Source organism: Zonotrichia leucophrys, chromosome 3 (genome assembly GCF_028769735.1).
Source record: "Zonotrichia leucophrys gambelii isolate GWCS_2022_RI chromosome 3, RI_Zleu_2.0, whole genome shotgun sequence".
NCBI lineage: Eukaryota > Metazoa > Chordata > Aves > Passeriformes > Passerellidae > Zonotrichia > Zonotrichia leucophrys.
The window spans coordinates 58148248-58175185 of NC_088172.1; the positions used below are offsets into that span (position 1 = coordinate 58148248).

Consider the following 26938-nt stretch of genomic DNA (forward strand, 5'->3'; position numbering starts at 1 on the left):
TCCCCTACCTTCATGTGTGTGCCCCTGACTGAATTACAGTTTTTGCCCCCTACACAAGGAAAAGTTAATCTAAACTGCAGAGTGCTTTTTTTTCTTCCTCTCTTCCCTGACCTTTAAATGACATTTCCCGTGGCTGGCAGGGCAGACCACTCGCTTTCTCTTTTTGCTCACGTTATGGATGGAGAAAGGAAATGTCTAAACTGCTAAAGATGCCTTCAGGTAATCAGAATGCAAAGAAAGGAGCGCTTGTCACTCTGCTTTCAGGACTGGGGCCGCTGGGGCCGGGCTAGGGCTCTTCTCCGACGAGCTGCCTACCCACAGAAACTTTTAAAACTTCCCGGGGGCAGAGGGGCTGTGTGTGCTGGCTGGAGACGTGGGAAGTAGCTGCCTTGGCTTGAAATGCAGGCGCAAAAAGGATTGTAGAAACTCAACATATGTGAGTATGCATGATCGCATATCAAGGCAAAAAGTACATGATTTAATCCCTCTTGAAACTTCTTGTTGAGCGTCTTAGTGGAGCACATTGCCCTGGGCTTTTGAGAAAGCAGACATCTCTAACTGTGCAGGGTCGCTTTGTCGAGCTCAGGTTTGACATCAATTTCCTGGTTAGCCTGTTTTATCCCCTCTTTCTATGCCACCAGGTTAAAAGTCACTAGGATGACGGCTGTCTTGGCACCTTCAAGAGTGATGCTGTGAGGCTTTGCTGTGATGGTATTTGGAGCAACCTGGCCGTCGTCAGGGAGAAGCAGATGCCATTTCCTACATGTCCTTAAACCATGTGCAGGCAAGGGGAGCCCATGAAATTTGTAACCTGGGTCTGGATGACATCGTGCAACAAAATGATTGGTGTGCTGCTGGTCTTTTTCCCTGCTCTGCTGCTGGAGATGGACGTGCTGCCCAGGAGTGGGGGTCGGAGGGTTCTTCTCTCTGCAGCCTCCTCACAGCGGTCGGTGGCTCGGATGGACGGGGATGTCATCATTGGGGCCCTCTTCTCTGTCCATCACCAGCCACCAGCCGAGAAAGTGCCCGAGAGGAAGTGTGGGGAAATCCGGGAGCAATACGGCATCCAGAGAGTCGAAGCCATGTTTCACACTTTGGATAAAATTAACGCAGACCCGGTCCTGCTACCTAACATCACCCTGGGCAGCGAGATCCGAGACTCCTGCTGGCACTCCTCCGTGGCCCTGGAGCAGAGCATTGAGTTCATTCGGGACTCTCTCATCTCCATCAGGGATGACAGGGATGGAGGCACCCGCTGCATTTCCGACTCGCAGACCCAGCCCCAGGCCAGAGTGAAAAAGCCCATCGCGGGGGTCATCGGCCCCGGCTCCAGCTCAGTCGCTATCCAAGTCCAAAATCTGCTCCAGCTCTTCGACATCCCCCAGATCGCCTACTCTGCCACCAGCATCGACCTGAGCGACAAAACGCTGTACAAGTACTTCCTCAGGGTGGTCCCCTCCGACACGCTGCAGGCCAGGGCCATGCTTGACATCGTCAAGCGCTACAACTGGACCTACGTCTCGGCCGTGCACACGGAAGGTGGGTATGGGGCAGCCCCCGCTTTCCCTCTCCGTAAGGACGCGCCCGTGCCGGGTCACCCTCCGGGACCGGCCCGGGCTGCGGCTCCTTCCCGGGGCAGCGCCGGCCCTGCCAGCCGCGGCACCGTGCGGCCAGCGGGGAGGAGCGGGAGGGGTGCGGGGCTGCGTTCGGGGGGCGGAGGGGTCCCCCCGGGAGTGGGGCTCGGCCGCGCAGGGAAGTCCCCCCGGCGCTGTCCCTGCTCGCACACAGGGTGGTTGGCGTGTTTGTAAATAAAAGTTAACAGATGGGAGCGGCTGCATGCGGGGCGGGCAGCCTCGCCCCTCCGGCCGTGGGGCTGATGCGCTCGCTCGCTACCATCGCCGGGAGTTTGACAAAACGGGATCAGGGCTCGGCAGGGACTCCGAGGTGACTAATCCTGACTCCCCGGGATTAGCTGCTGGCTTTGCTGAGTGTAAACTGATTTCCTGGCTCTGCGAATAGGGAGGAAAGAAACCTGAAAATCCCTCCCCTGGCCAGGTTGTCCCTGCACAGCCAGGTGCCGTGGGAAAGGGCAGGCAGAGTCTCATGCATCTTTTCTGCGGCTTGAGCAATAGTCAAAGCTATCGCTCTGAACAATCTGTTCATAGTCAACAGGTCTTCTTAATTTTAAATATCAAAAGAAAAATAGCTATAATAGCAGTTTCTTAAAGAGGAGACATTGGTTTATAACCAGGCTAGGTGGACCAACATAAATTGCAGCAGTAATTGCATTTGATAGAAAATAAACTTGTGATATATTATTGTGATATTTCTGTAGTCCAGCTGTGGTCCTCAAAATGGGATTTTTAAGTATAAAATTGCAAATCTGCCCACATTATTGCTATAGCTTTGCAACTATTCTGTTTATCTGAGTGTATCTCCTGCATGGATTTGATTTTTATGATTCCCTGTGCTTACTGAGCTGACTCCACACCTTTCATTCTCACAGAGATGACTAAATAAAATGAGGTAAGAACATATATTGTGACCAAAAGAAAAAAAAAAAAAAGAAAAAGAATCTCCAGGAAGGGTTACATATTTACAACATTTAGAAGGGAACTGGATTGATCTGGACACAAAACCAGAAAATGCTGCAGTTTGAGGGGGCTGGGGCACAAGTGAGAGTATGAAGCAATGACCTGACATTTGCAGTTCATTTATGCCCTGTTCAGATGAGAAAATGAGCTGCTAGCAAGACTCCAACACAAGCTATTAAGATTTTCTATTGTTGACAGATATGATTAGATCCTGCGGAAGGCCAGCATGACAAATAAACATGAAAGGGGTAAATTCTTTGTTGATCTAAACAGCCATCTCTCCCTTCAAGGCACTCTGGGGTGGTCTGCTAACTCACTGTGCCTGAAGAGTTACCTCAAGGGACTGGCTGCATCTCTGTCCCACTCCTGCTAACATTAGTGGACCTCATCTCTTTTGGAACAGACAACACCCTCTGAAGGTTCATTTTAAAAAAAGCTCATTATAAGCAGCAATTTCAGTCATTGCTTGTGAGAAATTTTAATTTGATACCTATTTTTATAATGTTACTGACTGATGAAAAATAATTGTTGCAAGGTATTTTTAGACTTCTGAAGTGATACTTTTGAAAATAGGGGTAGCCCACAGGGCAGCACTTCTCTTAGGAAAGGTCACGACAATTTCACAGATCATGCAGCTTGAGATTCAGATTTGCTTTTTTGTTATTAGTCTGTGTCTGCCATTAATTTATTGTTAAATTAAAGCGAAAAATGTCACTGAAATTATGTAACAAGCTTTAACTTCACATTTCTTTCCAGACAGACAAGTTATTTACCCTACCCAATTGCTGTTGGGTAGATTCCAAAGACTTTTTTTCCTTCTATTTAAAGTGAAGTTAGTATTCATGAAAATCGGTGTAAATGGTTGCATTTTTGTTGTTTCAAATCCCCTACATTCACTGTATTGTTAAAAGTGAAATCATTCTTCAAACACAACACAAAGCCACTCTGAATAATAGTCTGAGCAGAGCTGCTCCATCCATGCTATGTTTGGAAATAGGGGGATAAAGTGTAGTCAGAAACATTCCTCCTCCACAATTACTCATAGGCCTCTACACAGTCTTTATGGTGGGCTGCAAAATGTGCTGGGAGGAATTCTGGGGTATCACTGGTTGGAGAATCTCTTCAGCAGAGGCTCTGAGGAAAGGGCATGTTTCTAGGAAATGCACAGATTGTGATATTGTGAAGAAGTTAATTGCTTTCCCTTCCAAGATCCAGTTTGGCCCCCTTTCCAGGTCAGGAATGCTGCTTTCTTCCTACCTGACCTCTGGTTCTCGTGGGACTGGACAACGTTTAGCTCTTGTGGGTGCCCAGCCACAAGGGGATGCAGTGAGACCACTGAGCTGACTGACCGTGCCAGCAAGGCACACTGCTCAGTCCTCACTGACCAGGGCAGGGTCATGGAAACTGCCCAGGCACATGAGCCCTTTCCCAGCCTGAGCCATCCAGCTCCTCTGCTTACCCTTCCCCTGCTCCTGCAGCCCACCTGAAGCTGGCTGCATGCCCAAACCAATTCCTGGGTACACCATTATAGCTTTAATGATAATCAGAAATAAATAGCACACAATTTGTTGCCCAAGTTTCTTTACATGAAACCTGTACATGCCATAAGAATGAACATAGGGAGGTCATCCATATAGGAGGATGTCTTTAAGTAGTTTGCATTTGACATGGAAATTTATCCCTCATGTGCCAAAATGATAATTAATTAATGCTGATGACTTTTAACTACACTCAGTCTTCACACTCTGACAGGTGGAGAAGCTGCAGGGAGATGTGCCAGACCTGTTGGGGTTTTTTTACACAGTCGTTTATTGAGAAGGATAACCATTATCTGGGTAAAAAGTTCTTAGTCAATAAAATCTGTTTTCAAAGGTCCACATAATACGTTGCTCCTTTTAGATTAAAATTTACATATAAAACTCCACATTAAAGAAGAAAGGGGTTTAGTTATTTTATTATGTATCTCAAGCATAGTTGCCCATCATGTGAGTCAGTTTTTTCCCAGAGCGGGCAGCAGTCATTAAATGCTGCAACAAATCTTTGCATCTGTCAGTGTAAGGCTGTATGACCATATAGTAGTTGCAAAGCATTTTCAAGACTAATTTTTTTTTTAAGTTTTCTTAAAAGATAATTCAATATTGGAGTTCTTGGCATGTCTGCATCTCAAATTTTAGGCTTGAAAATCATTCTTATCTTGAAATGCACCTAAGTGGATGCTTAGCTTTGAGCCCAAGCTTCCTATGGAAATCAAAGGCATCAAAAAGCACATTGGTTAAAATTGGGCACAATCCTTAGAGTGATAAGGGCAGAAGGAGTGACACTTGCCAAGAGTAACTTTCCAAGTGAGATACTCTGGTCTTTAGCAAGATAACCTCAGAGTCAGGGGTTCTCAACTTAGACCTGGAAGCCACTGGTGCTTTGGTAGCACTGTGAAGAATTACAGGGGACACTTTCTTCCTTTCCTGGGGAAGAGCCCCCGGATTGCCCCCAGAACAAGGCAAGAGATAGCGAGCACCACTGCTGTGCTACTTCCATGCTGAAGGCAGAGAAAATTAATTTCTGGGGTTGCCATAAGAAAATTCAGTGGTTATGAGATGGCTGTAGGTTAAACTGACTTCCAAAACCCACAGGACAACTGCACGCTGGCTAGTGATCAGCATGAAGTCTCCAGCAAATCCCTCACTTTTCCTGTTCCTCTTGTGCAGGGAGCAGGAGAGATGGTGGTCTAAGTAGTCCTTTTATCACCTCATCTTCCAAGTACCCCACTTCTGAATAAGCTAATAGAAATACTTAGTGCCTGTCCCTGGATTCCATTTCAATCATTGCTTACCTGTTAGCCTTATAAAATGTATGTGAGCATTCATTTGAATGCTGTTAGCAATTTATGGACCATGCTTAATTGTACAAATACTCCTTTATAAACAGGATTTCCATTCCAACAGATTAACATGCAGACTTTGCAGAAGCAACTTTGGAAATGGAGTGATTAAGATAATTGCACAAAATTTGGACTGTTTAGAAATTAATTTTAGAGAACAGTGAGATGTTTCTGGTCTTGATTAAATTTTGTCAGATTTGTATTGCCAGGCAGTTCCTTTTTCTTGAGTATAAGACTTAAAATGAGCTATGATGAAGCAGATGGCACAATTATAAAGATTTTCAGATCAAAGTAGATGGTAAGTATATTATCTTCACAATGATTTTTGATAACCTTTCTTCTGCACACTACCCATTGTACAGGAAAATCATAAACGTGGTTATATGTGTTGGAAAGAGGATGGAAAGGAGAGAGTCCTGCACTTTATTGCAAATTTCACAAGAAAATTATGAATTTTCACAAGTTCATTTAGTAGAACCTACTAAAGTAGCTTTAGATATGGTGGAAGATAACACTTCTGTTTAAAGATAAGTGGGTCTATATTAAACAAATAGCTCAAAGGAATGATTTTCATAAAATTGTGTTTAATTTCTCGAAGGTGTTTCTGACAATGTTTTATTATTAATTCTGTGGTGTCACTCAGTGATAAATACTTTCTGATAAAATTACTGTCAGGCAACAGAATAAGGAATTCTAGTTCAAATGTTTGGAATTCTAGAGAGTGCAAATATTTCTGTAGATACCCAAAATTATAGAAATGCTCTAATAGGTGAAGCTCATGTAGTGGTATGAATTGTGCTGAGATGTGTGTTCATAAATGCAGCTTTCAATCTAATTTTTTTTTATGTTTAACTTGTTTTACTAATCATCTTCAGAGGCTTTATGATACGAAAAAAATGAAAGGCATATATCCCAAGGAAAACAGAAATTAGTTTCTAAACAAGTATCCCTATCTTGGATAGATCCCATTAATTGTATTGAATAGAAGGTGCTGGGAGAATAATTTTCATAGATTAACATTGGAAAAATTATGGTTGGTGACAAACACCATAGAGATCAAGAGAAATTCCTTCTTGAAAATATATTGCTTTGCATTACTCCTAAATTCACAAATAGTATAGCTTTTCAACTGCACAACTGGCAGCTGCATGAGTTATGTCAGCTCAAAAGGTTCATCGAACTCCTGTGCCTGCCTTCTCAGCAATACTGCTAGAGTTCATATTTATCAGTCAGCACAATGTGTTCATTTGTGCTTTATTTTTTTCTACATTATGTCCTTGCTATCAGATTTTTATGTCCTACAATCCTTGTTAACTCCTGCAGGTTTCTTGTCTCACTGAAGACTTTTAAAAATGTTAAATGACCTTAGCTTTCTCAAAAAGCTATGTCCAAATGCCTCTAAAATATACCTTTGAAACTAAAATTCATAACATGGAGGTGCTTGCGCTGAGGTTTCTTAGACAGAAAAACAAAAAGCTAAAAATATGGAGTAAAGTGGAGTAAAATATTATAACTAAAGCAGTGTCACCCTCTGAGAAGGATTCTTTAGGGGCCTGATACATCAGTGAGCTGGTAACAGTAGTGAGAGACCAGAAGCATTGCACCTGCCACATGCAGCCCAGAAAAATGCTGAGCAAAGTCATTACTAACTGGGGCTCCCTGACGCATGCGAAGCAACACAGGGATTTCGCTTTATCTTCTGGGTGGCAGAAGTGCTTGCTGCATAAACCACTGTCGCAGGTGGCAGTAATTAACATGTGTGCCCGCAGTCTGAGCTGGAGGGCCAGGAATCCATTGGACATGGTTGCACCTGAAATAACTGTCCTTTCACCCATGGGTATCTAAGGAATACTGAGGGTTATCACCAGGGGTGGTTGGAGAGAGGTGTGCAAGGCACAAATGCCATCCAGCAGGTAACCAGCTCAGGTTAGCAGTCTAATTTTTCAATAGTGTTTTCTCAAATACTAGTATTACTATTATTGCTATTAATATACATCTTAAAGAACAATTTCTAAATCTGGTTTGCCAGCAGAAAGTTGGCTGTTGAGAGAGAGGTTGAATGTAAAAAGGAACAAGAGCAAGACAGAACGTATCTCCACAGTTCCAGTCTGTAGCAAGTTCCCAAGTCTTAGGGCTACCAGCCACCCATGAACGTTTCCTTTAGGAGTTTGCCCAATCCCATTTTGTATCATTTACACTTTGGTCTCTAGACTAGAATGGTTAAGGTTGGAACAGACCACTGGAGGTCATCTAATCCGGCCTCCCTGCTCAAGCAGGGTCCACTAAAGCATGTTACTCAGGATTTTGTCCAGATGGCTTTTATTTATATATCTCCTGAGGAGAAGATGCCACAATCTTTCTGGTCAGCCTGTTCCAGTGCTCAGTAACATTCCCAGTAAAGAAGTTCTCCCTCAATCTTATAAATTAATTGTATCTTGTGTGAAGAAATGCTTCCTTAAAACTATTCTTTGATAACTGCATTACCTTCAGAAGTTCATACAAAAGTATTCATCATTTGTTAATCCTGATCATTATTCTGTACTTCTAATTCCAGTATGAAATGTGGGCAAGCAAAGCTACATTCAGTATTCAGGGTGAGGGTACAGCATGGTTAAACTCCCTCATGAGGTAACAATTTCAGTATTGCTCTCAGACCTTTCCTGATAAACTTACAGTTGTCCATTACTTTTTTAATTATCACCATGCACTGAATGAATGTTGTCACAAAATACCTTAAAATTACCACAAAATCTTCCTCGTAAATGGTAAGGTTTATTTCAGAGGCTGTTATACACAGGGTTATCCTTGTGTGTTACCCTTACTTTATTAACACAAATTGTATTTCCTACACTTTGGTTCCTATCTGTTAACCAATTAGTAATCCAGGACCTTCTGTTGTATCCTGTATTACCTCTATTTCTGTCAGAGACTTTAATAAGAGATCTCATCAAAAGCTTTCTTAAATCCTAAGTACTCTTAGTATAGTATTACTCATACGATTACCTGCTCCAAAATGAAGGTATTTAGCTTCTGAGATATGTGGGGGTTTTTCTGTAAAGTTATGTTAGTTTTTCCCTGTATGACATATTTATTTATTTGTACCTTAATGCTGTTTTGTCATTGTTCCTATCAATTAACTTTGTGAAGAAATATCTGAAGTCTGCAGAAATATCATGCCTGTTGTTCACTGGATTACTCTCTATGCCTCTCTACTCTCCATAAATTCAGTTAAAAATGAAAACTGATATGCGAAAATATAAAATTGCTTTTTCTACTTTACTGCTTGCTTTTGTGCTAAGGCCCCTGTAACTGGTATTAACATGCCCCAATAGAAAATTAGCTGGTATTGAAAATTTGTTGAAGTCCACCTTAGAATTGGATTTGTTCTCAAATATGTTCTATTGACACTCAGAGTCAATGGATCATTTCTATCCTACATAAGGAATGACCATTGTGTGAGAACTGTCCTATCTGCCTTCACTGGCAGAGCAGACTGAGAGAATTAATTTAACTTTTCTGTTGTGGTTTTATCTTCCCTGAGTGCTCTCTTTATATAATTGGCTATCATTGAATCTCAGGCTAGTTTCCCATTTCTTGAATATTTGAAGAATGGTGGGTTATTAGATTCTATGCCTTTATGTCTCAGAATTGTTTCATCTTGCTTTTTTCTGGTTTCGTATTTCAATTGTCAAGGTATACTCTGTTTTCTTTCCCTCATTAGGGCACAACCTAGACTTTTCAAAGTATTTGTTTTAATTTTATTTATTTGGTTTTGTTTGCTTTAGTAGCATTAGGAAATTTACTTTTTTGCTTTTTCATGCCAGCTTTTTAAATCCTTTTGGAACTTTGGCTCTGACTATTCCTGGCTAGTCATTATGTAATTTTTTAGTATTTCAGTCTTTTGGCTTCTCCTTTTTATGTCCTTGAAATTAGCTTTCTCATCTTGATATAATTTATTTTGCTTAGAATTAAACATTACTTTTACTGATTTTTTTATTTCACAGGCAGCTCTTTTTTGTCTTATCACTAAAGTGCAGTCACAATTGCAGACCACTTTTTGGATAGTTAAGTCTTAACAATTTGTATATGGCTTAAGACTAAATCAAGAGTTGTTTCTTCCTTTGTGAGTTCAGTGAGCAAATGAGTAACACAAGAAACACATGAAAAATAAACCAATACATAGTATGTAAGATTTGCCTTCATTTTTCATTATCTCACCTACAGTCTGACACTGCTACCTACAGATCCAGAGTGTCTTAATAGCATTTTGTGACATGGGCATTGTGCATCACAAGATGTTTCCTCTTCTGCTGAGCCACTGCCTAAGTGGTGTGTGTCTATCAAAAACCACATATTTCATTTTACTGACAAGTCATATTGTTTGTTCTGTAGTATCACGGTCCTTTGTTCAAACAATTTTAATTCATCATCTCTCTTGAATATTTTTATAGACAAATGAATTTCTTAAAGGATATTTGAATAATATTAACAGCCATGAATGGTTTATAAGCCCCTTGAAAGTGTGACAGCATTATTTTAAGCATGGGCATTTGGCAGTTCTGGTAGACAACGGAGAGAAGATCATGTCCTGTGCTGGTGCAGAGAGCAATAAGGCACCTATCAAATGCTCACTGAAGTTAATTGGTGGCCCTCTGTTGAGACCAGTGGATCCTGAATGGAGCTCAGCATGGCCATCAGATGTTGTCTTTTCAGGTTATTGAACTGACAATACTCAGAAAGCTGCAAAAATCTGCAGGGGTTGTGAATCCCACATCTAGGTGTATGCCATAGTTAATTGGGACTAGTGTAAGATTGTGTGAAAACAAAGCTGTGCTTGTTGGATTTGCATCGATATTAGAGGACATTCAGATACATAACTTTTTCCTCCCAACTTAGAAGGAGGCTGAATCTAGTTCTTCCCATTCAAGTTCCCCAGTGAATTTAACACTTGCTTCTCTTTAAAAAATGTTTGAGGAACAAGCCTTCATTTTCTTAAATGAAGTTGTTTAACCAGCAACGTTCATCCTTATTAATCTGTTGGTACAGATGTGTTTGCACAAGCTAGTAATTTCCCAGACATTTATTCAAACAAAACTCATCCTGGAAAACAGCAATAAGAACCAGACATGAATATTGCTCAAATGACAGCTATTGGGAATCTGAATAAGTGTTCATAAATACTCTCTTAAAGTATTTGGCCACGCTGCATTGAACATTGAATATCTTTTCCTAGGTGGAGTAGAATGTAAAAGATAAATTTGCAATTAATTGTCAGGAAGTGAGAAAACCTTTGAAGCTTGTTTATGAGCTTTTCTTACCCATGTGGTGTTGTGGAAAGGCTTCAACAAATGAAAATTTGACATGTAGAAGTTCATGCTGGGTATTGAAATTGGTGATCCTCCTCCTGAGAGTCTATTTCCCTAACTGCAAGTTCCACATGAGTAGATCTCAGTCTCTTGCCAAAACAGCAAAAATGTGAAACTGAATATTGGTAGTACTATTAAGAAATGCTGTGTTACAAGCACTGGAGAACTGTAGGATTATTTGGAAAGTAAAATCCCACTCATATTGAACTATTCATAACGGGTTACAGTGGCAGGCTGACAGCATTCTTTTGGAAGCTGCCCTTATTTTCCAGGCCATATATCCTGGGAGGATAAACCTATTCAGCATCAGATTAAAAACTCTACAGCTGTCAGCTATATGAAGCAAAGTGCTGAGCTGGGACAGCTGCTCCACTGGAACAAAAGTGTTGAAGATTTTGAGAAGGGAGAATGAGTCAGACAGCAGGCCTGACAGCAGCCCAGGCAGACTGGGTGTCACTTACTCCTTTCTTGTTCTCTTCCACCCTCAAGGAACTACAATTGTGGCTCTCAGGTGTCACTGCATTTCCAGTTAAATAGGCTTAACCTTCCTCTTTCAGGTGGATACCTGCACAACTCAAACCATTGTTTGTCCTCTGTCAAGTTAGACCAGGACACCAACATCTGACAACTCAGTCTGGGCCTACTAAGTGACATAGTGCCAGTGTGTGTCACCTAGGGGCAGAATTCCTTCCATTCCCACATAGTGCCAACCTGGAAATGTCATTACAACAGGAAGGTTCTGCAGGAGTTCCTTATGAATTTGTCACCAAACTCAGAAAGAGATAAACAATACTCTATTAAACATATGCCCCTAACCATGAAGGACCAGTTGTGTCCTTCAGTGTTGGCATGCTGAAAAAGGCTAGGATAAGGATGTAGCAAAAGTGACATTGGGACACTAATGTGCAAAACTGATGCTCTGAAGTTGAGTGAGTCAACAGATATTGATTTCAATATATTACAGAGCAGCCAAAAATTGACTGTATTGAGTTATACCAAAAATCCAAACACAAAAGACAAATGAGCTATGCCAGACAGTTCTGGCTACCAAGAGAGCAATCCCCAGAATGATAGTAAGATGGTGATGCAGACTTCAGCTGACAAAAAACTGTAATTAAATTAAAACAAATCAGTGTGATGCTACGAAGAATAGCTCTTCTCAGCCGAACCTGATTTTATTCCCTGATGAAAATGCAAACTTGGTAGTTACAGATTGGAAGTGCAGATCAAGTATCTTAGATTTCTTTTCAGGCACTGAACTAGTCTTACAGAATATTTTCATTAAAAAAGCACTGGGCAATGTCAGAAAAACAGATGTCCCATAAATTTAAACTCAGCACACTGATCTCAGCAAGTCAAGGGTGACCATCAAGTGCAGCTTACACAGGAGAATTGTGTCCTTGAAAGAAGTCCTAATACACTTTATGATTATAGAGGAACTGCGTATAAAAAAAGTCCCAACCCAAAAGCTAATGTCACCCTTGAGAAAGTGGGAACTTCACCTCAATCTAAGGATGATTACTTTTAATGTTGGTATTTGTTCAGTTCTGTTGTCAACTTTTAAAAATCAATATTAAAATATTGAAAAGAGGTAGGGATAAACCTCTGAGTGATTTGAGGGCTGGAAAAAAGTACTTAATAACAGGAATCCAAACCAGATTAATCTGTCTGGTTTTTCAAAATGAGATGCAGTTTTATGTGACAAAAATGCTTCTTTTCCCCTAAGCAAACAAAGCTCTGCATCCTAATGGTTAAATGCACTGATTGCTGGTAAGCCAACAAATTCCAATTAGAAAAAGACCAATGTTTTTATTTGTGCTGCTGATTAATCACTGAGATAAATGACTGAGGAAAGTTCAAACTTTTGATGTTGTCTAATCAAAATTAGCTGCAGATATTCCAGAACATTTTTATTTGAAACGCATGTCAATGGACACAGCACAGCTGGATCTGGAGCAAATATACGGGCTGGAATTTGATAGGTAGTATGGACAGATAATAAGAGCAGATAATTCTTTTGTCATTAAATCTTGTTCATTTGTGAATAGTTTTAATTATGTAAGGAGGTGAGAAAAGAGTAGCTTAAAATTTTGTTTATTCAGCTGCCTAGGAACTGTATCCTAACAAAGTATCCTGGGCTGTGGATACTGATTGTAGAGGAAGAGAAACTCAGGACAAAATAATCCCATCAGTCAAATTCAGCCCACTGTTTCAGTTTACATGCAGTATTTTAAGTCAGTGTTTGTTCTCTCATCAGCAGTTGGTGCCTGTAATGCATTTTGCCCTTAAACTACGGAGTCCCAGTTCCTACTGGTTTTCTTTGCTTGGGGGAAATTTCCATTTGCATGTGGAATTTATATTTCATTTATTCTCTTACTTGTGACACAGATGTTGGCCCCTGTGACTGAAGAAAACTGCAAGTTTTCTAAAAAGATGCAATGACATTTTCCAGAGGTCTCACCAATTATAATATTGCTTTGTACCTGAAATGATTTAATTTATGTGACAACCCATGCAAAGAAAATGAAAAAATTGAAAAACACTATGAAAGAAAGCTAGAACTTGATAGCTAGGTTAATTAACATTCTTACCCAGCAGTTTTCCTAGAAATTAATTCAGTGCTGCATTTCCAATTATCTGTTTAAATTTTAACAGATGTAATATGGACATCAATATTTTCTGGTTGTTTCAGATCCCAACCAACATGTTATGACACAATCCCTTCATGCAATGAACATCTTAATGTCCTTTTCCAAGGCAACTTAGAGTATAGCCACGTTTGTAAAATCCTTTGTTCTTGTCACATCTACTTCTGACTTTTCTACTGAGTCCAAATATATGTGAAATAACACATTCCACCTTTGTCACAGATGTGTTGTTGTCTGTGAAGTGAGAAACAGGAATGCACTGGTACCATATCCAGAGTCACAGAGCTGCTTTTTATAGTTCGTATCCTGAGGACATATGAATAATAAAATTTTCTTCAAAGTTCTGGTAAAACATCTGTATTCAGAGCTGTGTTTGACTGTAATGAAGTCAGTAGGAGCTATTGACTGAAATTTAGCTGTGTTGATGCTGTGTGATGATCCTGTGAGAATGCTCTTGCTTGATCCCAAATGGCAAGTGAATGCTCTCTTAACTTTATGCACTTGGATTATGGAGGATAAGAACAAACCACACACTTAGACAATACAGTTTCTGGGGGCAGATGGCCTCACAATAGTGCCCAGTGCCTCATAGGATGAGGCCAGGTGTGCTTATCTCACGTTGGAGACAGATTTTCTACTGATAAAGCAGACATTTATAAGCCTTGTAAGGGACTCTGCAGTGGGTTAGTCTAGGGGGAATCCAAAGGGGCTAGAACTGTGCATATCAAGGGATTATGAAAATTGATGAGTGGGTTAAATGAAGACAGGCTGCAACCCACTGGAGAAAAAAGGCCGGATTTTGGATGTGCTGTTTTGAAATCACAGTAAAAGCTAGTTGCTGCTGTCTTAATCTAAAGTGGAGTGCTGAAGTAAACTGATTAGGTTGGGTTTCTAACTTCTAATTATTTTCTAATTTTATGAATAGAAGATCAAGGTAATTAAGCAGCTAACTGAATGTTGAAACTTAATTGCATTTGCCCGTGTAAAAGCTATGATTTATTTTTAAGTATTTTGTTTATTTTGCTTTAATTACTCATTTGCTATACTGGATTACACTTTGGTAAATGTCACCTGGATTTTTTTCCTCTCTCTCTGTTCTAATGGATAATCTTAGAGTGCTAATTGGTATGTGCTTAAATTCTCAAGCTTAGGCAGCTCTTTTATCATAATACATGCAGGACAATAACGCACAAAGCAGAAAAAGAAAGAAACTACTTCTGTGTCTCTGCCACACAAAGATTTCTGATGTAAAAGGCTTTTTTGGTGTTGCCAGGCTTCTTCTACTTCTACAAACTTTAACTCCCAAGGATGCTATCTTAAATTGTCTAGCCTCTAACAAATACTAATTTAAAATTTGGAACACACAATGCTTTGTGAAACAGAAATTAAAAAAAGATATAGATCATATTTAGAATAAGCCCTATCTGTGCTTCATTTCTTAGGAGGCAGGTTTCATTTTCTAACAGCAGCATGCAGAAGGTGACTGGAAGTGACCATTAAAGGGCACTGGGCTGCCTTGTTTCGGGGGGAAATTTGTTGATGTGACAGGGTTTTTGTTGAATCATTTGCTTTTGCTAAATCAGCACCTTAGAAATAGGAAAATATCCTACAGGAATCTTCTAATTGTCTCTGCCTCTGACTCCAGGTCTCATCATCCCATCCCATAATAATCATAGCCAGCACCTTTCTGTATGTTGTCTCCTAGTCTTTCCGAGGACTCCCTCTCCCAGGCTAGTATCTCAGAATCCATATTGATATTTAGAACAATCTCTAAAAAGCTCAATTAGCTTTTTATTGTTTTCAGAAGGTAGTTCTGGAAAAGAAGACAAGTACTGCAAAATCACTCATCTTCAGTGCTGCTCTTTTCATGTTTTTAACATAATCCACCAGATTTTTGTGGCTTGGAAAACAAGGCATAAGCACCTCTGAACCACACAGAATGTATAATCATGCCCTCAATCAATAGCAAGTACATTTTCTTTAGACTGAAAAACAAAATGCCTAAGCTGAGCTGAAAGCTTAGTTTTCAGACAGGTAAAGAATTGGAAAAAAAGCTTTGTAGTCATTACAATTAGATCATCATTGGGTTTTTTCCCTCTAGATTATTTTAATATAAGAATAACTTTCAATTTGATTTCATTGATGTTCACTGAAGATTTGCCACTGATTTGTTTAGGAAGAAGTTTGGTTTTAATTATTATACAAAATAATATAATATAATATAATATAATATAATATAATATAATATAATATAATATAATATAATATAATATAATATAATATAATATAATATAATATAATATAATATAATATAATATAATATAATATATACGGTATATTATATATTATATATTATATATTATATATTATATATTATATATTATATATTATATATTATATATTATATATTATATATTATATATTATATATTATATATTATATATTATAATTTCAAGGCAAATATACATGCATATAAGCAAACTGTACATGTATATGAGAAAAGAGGGTTATAAAACACAGAACCTAAGGGGAAGCCTGTACATCTTACAAACAGAAACACAATTGCTTCAGTTTGCCTTATTTTTGTGTAGGAAGATTTCAGGGATATATTCTAAAAGTGGTAATCTCTATAAAGAATTGCTCCATGGTAATGTAAATTTGAATTATAGTCTCAGGGAAACTTTATGCTGCTACTAATGATCTTTGTGGTGACAAAGTCCATTGTTACTTAGAATAAAGGGAAAAGGATTTTCTCTATACTGTAGTCAGGAGCACCAATAGGCAAAAGCATACATTTTAATAAAAAGAGGGACAGGGTAGAGCACACCTGCAGGCACAGATGCTTTACCCTTAACTTCTGCAACTTTGATTTCACTCAGAGCATTTAAGTTCTGTATATAGCAAGAAGTTGTGCTCACTGCCAATTAGGATAAGACCCAGTAGAAAGGAGGGATCTAAATATGTGTCACAGTTAAATGAAAAGAACACAACAAAACAAGAAATATTTTCTCTTAGCCTAACCCACCTTGAAATGGTGATTGGTTGCACCTTCGCTTTAGAGATAAGTGATTCATTCATGCATTTATTATGGAAAAAGACAACTGAAATGATTTCAACATTAAGAAAATGTTTTATCCTGGGGCACTCTTAAGAGACAAGAAAGGACACATGGTAGGAGTTCTTATTATAAGTGTTATCTCACTGATCACACTAACTGAAGAGGTTATGGATCAACCTTTCCCTGAGAAGAGGAGAAGACCATTTTTTGAAGCATTACTGTCAAGTGTGACACTGCTGTATTTTGCAAGGACTATTTATGTGCTCGTTATTCCCTGTGGAGGCAATAAGGAGCCAGCAGCCAGCCACCCACACAGCTGCTCACTCACTCACTCCCCACTCTGTACAGAGGGGACAAGGAGAGACAATAGGTAGAACAACAGCGAATCCAATTAGGTGCAAATCCAAAACATGGCCCGTACAGACTGCTTTGAGGAAAGTTCACTCCATTGCAGCCAGATCCAGTAGAATCCAGGTCAAGAAACACCTTATTCAGTGATTAAGCCACTCTCCTATGTGAAAGATGTATTTTCTTACTCTCTCAGGTTGAAATTGAAGCTATGTTGCCGATTTCTCTGATAAGTGCTCTAAAAGCAGAACTGCTTGATTTGAACTTTCATGTCTGCAGAGGCCTCATTGAGTTTGTAACATCACACTGAAACTTTCACAACTAATACCTTAGAGATAATGGCATTAACATTTCAAACCCTAGCCATGTAAGGACTTAGAAGTGTAAAGTTATTTAATCTTGATTTACAGCCTAGAGCACTCTTATGGACAATTCCTAAGTTGCATGCTTTGTGCTTAAGTAGCCTGGATACCTGTGTGACCAACTGTACTTATGAGATATAGGAATATATTACAGATAAATGGCATCTCATGCACTTCAGTTGGAAAGTTTTTCCATTTTTAAGATGTTCCCAAGGGTTGTAGAAGTTGTGGTGTTATGAGAACTTTAACTGTTTTGAAATGGGAGATATATTTTAGGAATACAGAGTATAGACAGAGGTCTAGCCTTAGTGCCACTTGAACAGAAGTTTCACAAGACAAAATTCAACTTAAAAATCATACAACTCTCCAGACAATTTCTTGAAGGATGCCTTACATTGTATAATTGTATATGTGCACTTAACTAATTTTGAAATCCAGCCTGGTAAGTTCCTTAATACCAATGGTTGTCTTGAAATGTTGTTCTAGAATATAATTCCTTCTACAATTAAAACCCACTGAATGCTTTACTTTTGTATGTTGCTTTGAAGTTTGTTTGTTTTTTCATTTGTTTTTGATCTGAGAAGGAGACTGTATAGCTCACTCAAAGTCACATCTTTGTGTCTTTCATGATCTTGATGGCTACTCTTTGAGATTTCACCATTTTTCCATTATCTTGAAATGCTGGATATCAGTGCAGAAGCAGTCACAATACTGTGAGTTAGAGGTAAGGTAGTATAATCTCTGTTACCACACTACCACACTTACTTGCATAACTAAACCCCAATTCTGTTTTTTTTAGCCACAGCATTGCCTTCATGGATTATCTGTTATAATTACCATGCCAGTAATTGCATCCCATGATGGACTCCAATATCCCTTAAGTGCAGAGTTCTTAGTTCTTGAAAGCTTAAATTTATGTGTGTATTTAACTGCATATTTCTTTGTCTATGTCCAGTTTCCTGACTAACCTAGATCAGACTGCGTTGGTGACTTGTCTCCCAATCTTGCTGTCATTTGCAAATATTATTGGTAATGTTTTTGTATTTTTTGTTTTTCCAGGTCACTCCTTAATGTTAACTTGTAAAATCTAAGGACAGATCCTTATGGGACACAATAAAGAGACACCCAATCAATTAGTGTTCCTTTATTGCAAGTGTATGTTGAAACCTACCAGACAGACTTTAATCTATTTTATGTCTGCAGTACATTTCTTGTCATTCCAGCTTCATAACCAAAATGTCATGCAAAATGAACATAGATGTCCTGTGGAAATTAAATAATATTGCATTGACTATATTACTCTTGATAACCAAGATTATAAATTCACTTATAAGAGATGATTTGGATAACTGAATTGGAAACACCTAGTTTCCACATACACAAAATGATTTGCAACCCTTACATTGCCCCATTCCCTTAATTTCTTTGTACACAAATTCCATGTCAGCTGACAGAGTAACCTATTATTTTTTCCAAAATGGATGTCAGGCTGACAGACCTGTAATTAATTACTCAGGTTAACTCACGTATCCTTTTAAATATTGCACAACACTGCCTTTGTTGCAGACCTCTGGCACTTCACAACTTTCAACAGCTATCAAAAATAGTTTCTAGTAGTTTAAAGACTCATCAGCAACTTCTGTCAGAAGTTATCTGAACGCATCCGTTTAAAAATGCCTGACCTTTTGGAGCTGCCACTTGATTTCCTTCTGAGTTGGGAAGGGACATTACCATTCATCATCACCATCAACACCGTCACCATCTTCTGGTATGTATACATTATCTGTCTCTTTCCCAAAATACATAAAATAAAAACTTATTAAAAGATTCTTTCTGTTCTGGAGAACCCCTTCTAGCACTGACCCATCATCATCGTCCCTTTTTTCTTTCTTTTCCAAAGTTTCTGGCTTCTAAAGCTTCTCTCTTACCTTTTGGATTGCAATATCACCAGTCAAATGGCATAATTTCATTTTTTTCTGTAAGCAGGAGGCCAATTCAGAGCTAAGCAAAGAAAGTGGCTGGGAGGGATTACCGGGAGAGCCAAAGGAATGCCCAACTTTGCTGCCCAGGTTTAGGATCCACATTTTAGGATCTGCCAAGAGCAACCAACCTGCCGCCCCAAAGCTTTCACCTGTCCCTAAATCCCAGGGCCTCTCCTGCCATCTGCTAATGCTTTTGACTAACTTTGAGTCAGCTCCAGTTACAAAGCTCCCTGTGTAGCAGATGGCTGGTGGTGCTGTGTGCTCAGAAGATGGAAAATCTCTAATGGTGTCGCTCAGAAAGATTGCCCAGCCAACATTTGGTTCTTGAGTCATTGTTGTGCCTTTAGTTGTGCCTGCAGTTGGGTTTTGCATTGAAGGAGCAATGGTATTTTGTTTCTCAAGGATGGTAAGCACAGCAGTTTTCTCAGGGGCAGTGTCTATTCCAAGTGTTGTGTTCTGACATAACTATGAGAAAAGAAAGAAAAATGCTCATTTGTGGTTAAAAAAACCTACTTCACAGCATCCCATTGGTAAGAGACAAAATCAGCTTGTCTGTCTCTTGGTCTGTATACACGCATGAATATACAGAAGTGCTTCAGATGTTTCTCATTGACATTGTGTTTTATGTTCTTCAAACTCTGTTAATAGGAATGCCCACTCAGAAAAAAATATTGCTTAGGGAGGTGGTGGGGGGAGGTGGGGGGAGAAAAAGGCCCTATGAATCCACACAAATTAAGTTGTTAAGGAAAAAATAGTTTGCAGAAAATCTCAAGAAATTTTAAGAAAACCAGAAAGTTTTCTGCCTTTGCATTTTCTTCAGATTTGTTAAATTAAGATTGCAGACATCATGTCAGATGAGTAGCAGTGCCTGTAAGACTGCATTTATCAAGTGCTAACAAGAGGATGAAGCAAAATGAAATGCCATTACAATCTTATTTTTTGTAAAAAGTGAAGTACGAAATTTTTCACTAATTCATTCAGACAGATGATATTCTGACAGAACTGACATCTATAACAAAATGTGAATAAAGTGGATGCAATTCAGGAAGTGATGTTTCATCTTTTTTTCCTAGCACTATGATGTCAATGTAATAGACAATTCAGATTTGAATTTCTTTTTTTAAAAATCCATTTATCTTTGATCATCAATACTTTTTGTTATAGGCAGACACATACTTACAAAAATAGCAAAATCATTACCTTCTTAGGTTGTAAGAAAAATGAAGCAATTAATCTGATTAATATTGCCAAGGAAGACTGTCCCATCTAACCTCTATTCCCAAGCAATATGCGTGATAACACTTTAAAGTATGATGTTGATAACAGCATTTTCTGTCTCAGGTTGGATTTTTTTAATTGGAGATACAAACATTATTAAGCTGCTGATGAGACTTAACAGAAGATTGAGTGCTGAGGGCAGAACTCCTGAAAAGTCACTTTCCTGTGAAACTTCGCTTACAGCTTTCTTTGGGTTGTAGGGTTGACAGCAAGGCTGGTAGTGAGTGTTCCAGCAAGATGTTGCAGAGGTTTTTCAGATGTCATTTTTACTCTTGATTGTTTGCTGGTTATTGAGATAAACTCTAATCTTTGGCTGAGAAGTGCCAAGTGAAAATCATCACACCAGGGTTTTAGTCCAGATAAAAGCTCTGCCATTCCTGAGCTTTTCTTTAGATGTTACAATGAGGCTTCTCTAATGCTCACTGAGTGGAAGTGGTTACAAGGACAGCATCAGCCACAACTATTTTAGGAAGCAGTACAGGGCACAAAGCTGCCAGACCACTGCACTACTTCAGAGGTCAATTAAGGCTTACATGAAGAGAGGTGATTCTCCCTGGGCAGGTGTACTTGGAGTGTGCTACCAAACTTGGTCCCAGCCCCACTGAGAACCGAGCTGCTACTCAGTTTTCTTTCTGAGAGTATTTGCTTTCCCCCACAACTGAACAATGACAAAATCTTGGTTAACAAAAAGGATAATCACATTCAGTTCCTTTGGCTGCAAACTGCTATGCAATAGATTATTTCAGAAGATTCCTGTATGTTAATCCGGTAAATAAAGTTTACCTGGTTTTACTTTTTTTTTTTATAATTGCAGTAAAGTGTCAAGAAATGCATTGGAAGTACTATCTTCAAGTATCATCTTTAAATAAGAAGTTAAACTTACCCATAGCTAAGTCTAGTGATTTACATTTTTAAAATCAGATCCTATTTTGTTTCCTCTCTAATCCCTTCATTTTGCTTTTAGCATATCTTATTAGTTTTGATATGTCTACATTGCTAGCTAAGGAAGATGGAATAAGACAGTTTGGAAATACTGTCATTCTATACTGTGAGAACTCTCAGAGGCATTGTATAAGCCTGAAACCCTCATTTTTTCAGCAGTCATTTGCTTGAGCCTCTGTTTTTGCAAAAAAACCCCCAAAAACCAGTAGATATTCAGCCCAGATAAATTTAAATCTCTTTTAAAGGGGCACCATGTAAATATTTGCTTTCAATTTAATAGGAGCTTGAAATTCCACAGAAAGCACTAACCTAAGATTAGGGCAGACAAACTATTTAAGTAAAAATGGAAATCTTTGTGCAAAAAGCCAGTGGTCATCAGCCTTTATTATTGTTATAAAGTAAAGCCTTTTCACAAAGTCACAGAATATTCAGAGTTGAAAGGCACACACAAGGATTGTGTCCAGCTCTTAAGTGAATGGCGCGTACAGGGGTCGGAGAAATGAGCACATTTCATTTTTAGATATATCTTGATGAAGTGGAAGATATATCTTTCATTTCAACTGACCTTTAGCAGATTTTAAAAGCTTTTTTTACAGGGCCATTTTTCTTTTCTGATTCTTTGGTAACCTTGCCTTAGCTCTTTCACTCATAAATAAGATGTATTTCATGTTTTTCCAAAGTTCAGTAACAATTTCTGGGGATTTCTTCTACTGTTAGATTTTTCCACTCTGTACACTGAGGGTTCTTTTAATTAATCTCAAAAGATAATTGGTTTATCTCTTAGATTCCCAAAAGCCTATGAGAGGTTTTTGTCAACTATACCTTTGTGCTTTTAAACATGGCCCTGCTCTACTGCTGTATATGCTGGAAATACAGTCCTCTTGATTCTGTACAGGTAACAGGCACCCAAGGAATAGATAGAGGAATGTTGGAACCAAGAGAGGCAAAACTGAGAAGATGAGTGCTTACTGATATTTTTAAAAATCTCCAGACTTACATAACCCTCATCCTTTGGCCTCACCCTGCATCAAGTTGCAACAGCATTTTTTAAATTGTCAGAAATATAAGTCCCAACTCCTTCTTCTGGTTTTGCACTTATATATGCATGTGAACCCAGATTCAATAAATTAAATATGCATCCTCAAAACAGTAGATTTTTTTGTCCTCACTCTGTCATTTAACATGCTTTCCAACAGCTTATAAATAGTCAGGTTATCAAAGCTGAAAATTGAGGTCTGCCTAATGCATGTCCTTTTCATAGTACGTTAATATGCATAGCCATATGCTTTTCTGATTATATTAAAACCTGGACAGATGTATAGGATAAGACTGTAGTTCATTTGGAAATACCATAGCAATGTGAGATATGTTTTTGAGGAAAAGCTAATCTTAGACACCAGATCTCGTACACATAAAATATGAAATTCAATTGTTGTTACGTAGGAGGGCGGACTGTAGAAAAGTCTAACTAATGTACTTTAAGCTAATACAAATTCTGTCCATAATTTTGAAGTTTGCTGTTGCCAATGGTTTTGCAGGAAATGGCTTGCTCACGGTTGTGCCAGTAATTCCTGTCGTCAGGCTGACATTTCAAGAGCAGCCTTCTGCATTTGTATTCACCCTCCCAGACACATCAAAAGCACATCCACACCCTCCCCTCCGCACCTGGGAAGGGACTGCAGTGACAGTGGGGGAGAGGCCATTGTGCTACTCAGATAGTCAGCCCAGACCTCCTTTGGGGGCATCCTTTGCTCTCCAAGTGGGAGAACAACAGCTTGGAATGAGTTGCAATGCATTGCTCGTGGAATTGGTTCATGTTGCATACATGAAGGAGTTTCTTATCTTCTTATCTGGGTAACCTTCCTAGAGGGATTTTAACTGAATCCCTGAAGGAAGTAGGCTGAAATCTGTGACAACAATTTGTGTATGGTTTTGGACTGACAGTCTTTTCTCTCTCCCTTCCCCATTGATGTTTTTTCTGTGCAATCAGGAAGTCTTGAACTGAATCCTGACGATACCAAAGGCAATGAGCAGTGGCTAATTTCAGTATTACCTTCTGAGGCTCAAACAGTCTCAAAGGAGACAGAGAAAAATTTGCATCCAGACCATATTTTAAACAAAAACACTGTTCAGTATTTTTGAATACATAGATGGTGAAAATATACCAGCATTTTGGAAACAGGGAAACACTACTGAAAAGGAAACTGCTTAATGCATTCTGCACCTTCTGAGGGAATCCCTGTCATGCAAGTGGCATCTACCCAGTCCTTGAGCATCTCTGCTCTCATATAGTGCACACTCACAGATGCCCCGAAATTCCCTATTCCAAGCAGCTGGGAACAAACATGGATTTGTTTCTTTATGCAATTACATACAGAAACATCACTCTTTTAATCCAATTAATCATAGAGTCTAACAGGAGAGTGCTCTTCAGAATAGAGTAAGACAAACCTCATTTCATTGAAGGTGTCCAATAAGATCACAGTGTCATTATCAGCTCCTCAAAGGACAAGTGCATGCAAACTATAAAACAAACAATTCAATTGCATGGAAAAAAAGGAAAACATGTACAATTAATAAAAGGGACATATCAGTGCCATCCAAAGTACCATCTGACTTGTATATCTCTAGTTACATCTTAAGAAGGATTATTATTTTCTTTCCACAATAGCAGGAGAAGCATTAGTATTTTCAGGCTATTTTGATGAAATCTTGGTTCCGTACTAACAGTCATCAAATCTAACAAATATTATGGAGGAAAGGAGATTATGTGAGACTTCTATATAAGACTAACAGATCTTATTTTAAGTTCCAGAAATACTTTGTTGGAGAGAGAAAGAGTTTATGTGAAACCTCAGTGGTATAGAGAATTTGCATTGGCCTTTGCACTGCTGATTTTTTTCTCTAAGAAGACCTATTTTTCCTCTCCATCTATTTAACATTTTTATGAAACTTTTATGAGCTTGCTGTCATAAGGACCTTCTCTGTTCTTTTAGTTTTCCTTTCTTTTAACACTTGGCCAACCTAACACCTCTGCTTAACACCGATTTGTGTTACTGAAGGTTAATGGTAATTACTTTAATTGGAAGATAAAGTGAACTTTTTTTCCCTGAAAAAATAAAATAAAAGAAAGGAACAAAGAAAGAAATTATAAAGTGTCCAATATAATAGAAACTGAAAAATTGTTTAGTTTTTATCTCACATGCTTTCCATCAGCACCAATTCACTAATTTATATCTGGATTAGATACAAGAAGCTGATGATATTTGGCCTGAAAACATTCTATACATCTGAAAGATTCAGTATCTTCTCACTCATTCTTGCTTACATCTTGTCACAGAACATCATGCTATTTCATACCAGAGGCAGATTAGTGATGTCAGGTTATACAATGTCAAAATGGAACTTGTAGTGTCTTGTGCTTTTGGATCAGAGAGAGAGAGAGAAAGAAATAGGAAAAGCAAAAGGAAGGTGGGAGAGAATGAAAAAAAAGTGACAGAGAGAAGATTAAGTAGAAAGATATTCACCACCCTTGTGGATCCAGCCGTGTCCTATTTGTCCTTTTCTGGTTCTCTTGATGATGGGAGTCCCACGAAACATACAGTACATTCAGATATCCAAGGGAACATGCCAAACACTTCCTTTGCACTGGGGAGTTTTACTTTGTCTTTGCAACACACTCTGGATCTGTGGAAGGCCTTAGGAATGCGTCTGGTGAGTGCTTCTGGGGTCTTTGATGGTTCATGACCCTTTTTAAAACAAGACACCTGCCTCTCATGTGGATGTCCTGTGTGAATGTGACATTCCCAGCGGCTGGAGGAGTTGTACAACTGAGCCAGTTTGTATGAGGGAAGACTCTGCAGGATCTGCTTCTTATCTGGCTTGTAGCATCTGGTGATGGGTGTTCAACCCCTCTGTATGGGAGGTTTTGCCGTCATACACAAAAACTCTTCTCCTCCCCCTTGGTTGGCAGGGAGAGTGCAAACCTGGCCTCAGCAAATGAGTCTGTGGACTATGACCTGCCTGCCCCAAACCCAGCCAGAGCTGATTTTCAGCACAGCTGCTGGATCTGGCTTTCCTTGTGGACACATTCTTCTCCTTCAGCCTTGTTTACTTCTCCTCAGACCAGAGATAATTGAACAATAGTGCTACCTTTATTTTATCTTGAGTTCCTGTCAGGTAAGCTCACAGTCCAAATTACCCAAATCCAGGAGGCATATTTGGGGTGGGATGATGATGACAGTGATGGTGAGAGGGTGGGCATTGATGGTAGCAGCCTCTTAATAAAGTTTGCCCTTTGGTGATCTCGTTAATCATCTTGGATAGTGTTTAAGGCAATTATGATTTTTAAGTCTCTCATATATGCCCATGGTGCCCAGTCAGTGCTTTAGGGATGGATTTTCTGACACCCCTGATGGTAGAAGTACATCTGTTGAACTGCTATATACGTTGTTGTCAAAAAAAAATTTGTTGCTGTCAAGAAATATATGGAATATTTTAGTGTGCAGATCAGACCTACCACACATGCTGTCATAAGATCAAGAGGCATCTATGTCAATCATTTATTGATTCAGTCATGGCAGAAATATTGAACACCATGAGAATCACTCTTTGATGAATACCTTCATCAAAATTCCTGGCACACAGTGGGCTGTGCTGTTTCCCAATGCTGGAACAACCATATGGAATGGCTGAGGAGTCCCCCCATAATGTTTTTGCCATGAAGCTCACATCTGAACAGCTGCAGATGTATTTTTCCTGGCTCTGAGATGTGAGATCAGAGCCAGCCATGTCAATGCTGCCCTTTGGCACTGTCAAGGCCAAAAGCTTTGCTTCTTCACTGTCAGCGGGGTGCCGAAGCTAAGGCCAGCAGGCCACCCAAATCTGCATTTCACTCTGCCACCTCACAGCCTGCTTTGGCAGTGGCTGACACTGTTCCTGGAGAGCTTGTACTCAGCCAGCTGTGCAAGCACGGCTGCCTTGCCCTCAGTGGCTGCTGCTTTTGGATGTGCTCAGTGCAGGCACGGTCTCGACCTCTCTCCTCCACGTCGCACCTGCCCCCGCTCCATCTGTGGGCCTCCCTGCCCTTGTTCTCTTTCTCCTTCTCATCCTGGCTTCCCCTCCCAATAACCAGGATGTGGTGGGGCAGAGGAGCCTGCCCGGCCATCAGGCTGCCCTGGGAGCAAGGGTGGTTCAGCTGCCAGGATGCCACAGCCTCATCCAGGGCCAGCATGGCCGCTCTGCTGGCTCTGCCGTGTCCCAGGGCATGGCACCAGCGCCAGCTCCCCTTGGCCACCTTGCTGGTGCCCAGATTCTCTGTGGGCTTTGGCCCTCAGAGGGACAATTTGGGAAAAGTCAAGGTGGTGGGAGCGAGCAGGGCTTGTCCAGCTTCCCTGGTACATCTGGGGCCTGCAGGCATTTTGTGGGCCTTTGACTGAGGGCCGCTCCTTGGCCTCAGCGCATTTTACCAGGAAGGTTTATG

At 39.6% G+C, this 26938-nt stretch overlaps 1 protein-coding gene across 5 annotated transcripts in view; it reads left to right on the forward strand.

Annotated features, from left to right (window-relative positions):
• GRM1 (glutamate metabotropic receptor 1) overlaps positions 1–26938 on the forward strand; it is a 182613-nt gene that overhangs the window by 983 nt on the left and 154692 nt on the right. For all 5 annotated transcript variants that reach the window (XM_064708404.1, XM_064708406.1, XM_064708401.1 and 2 more), the window contains exon 2: positions 642–1539. In XM_064708404.1, coding sequence (XP_064564474.1) covers positions 777–1539 — 763 coding nt within the window. In that variant the 5' untranslated portion in view covers positions 642–776. The remainder of the gene's footprint in view (positions 1–641; positions 1540–26938) is intronic.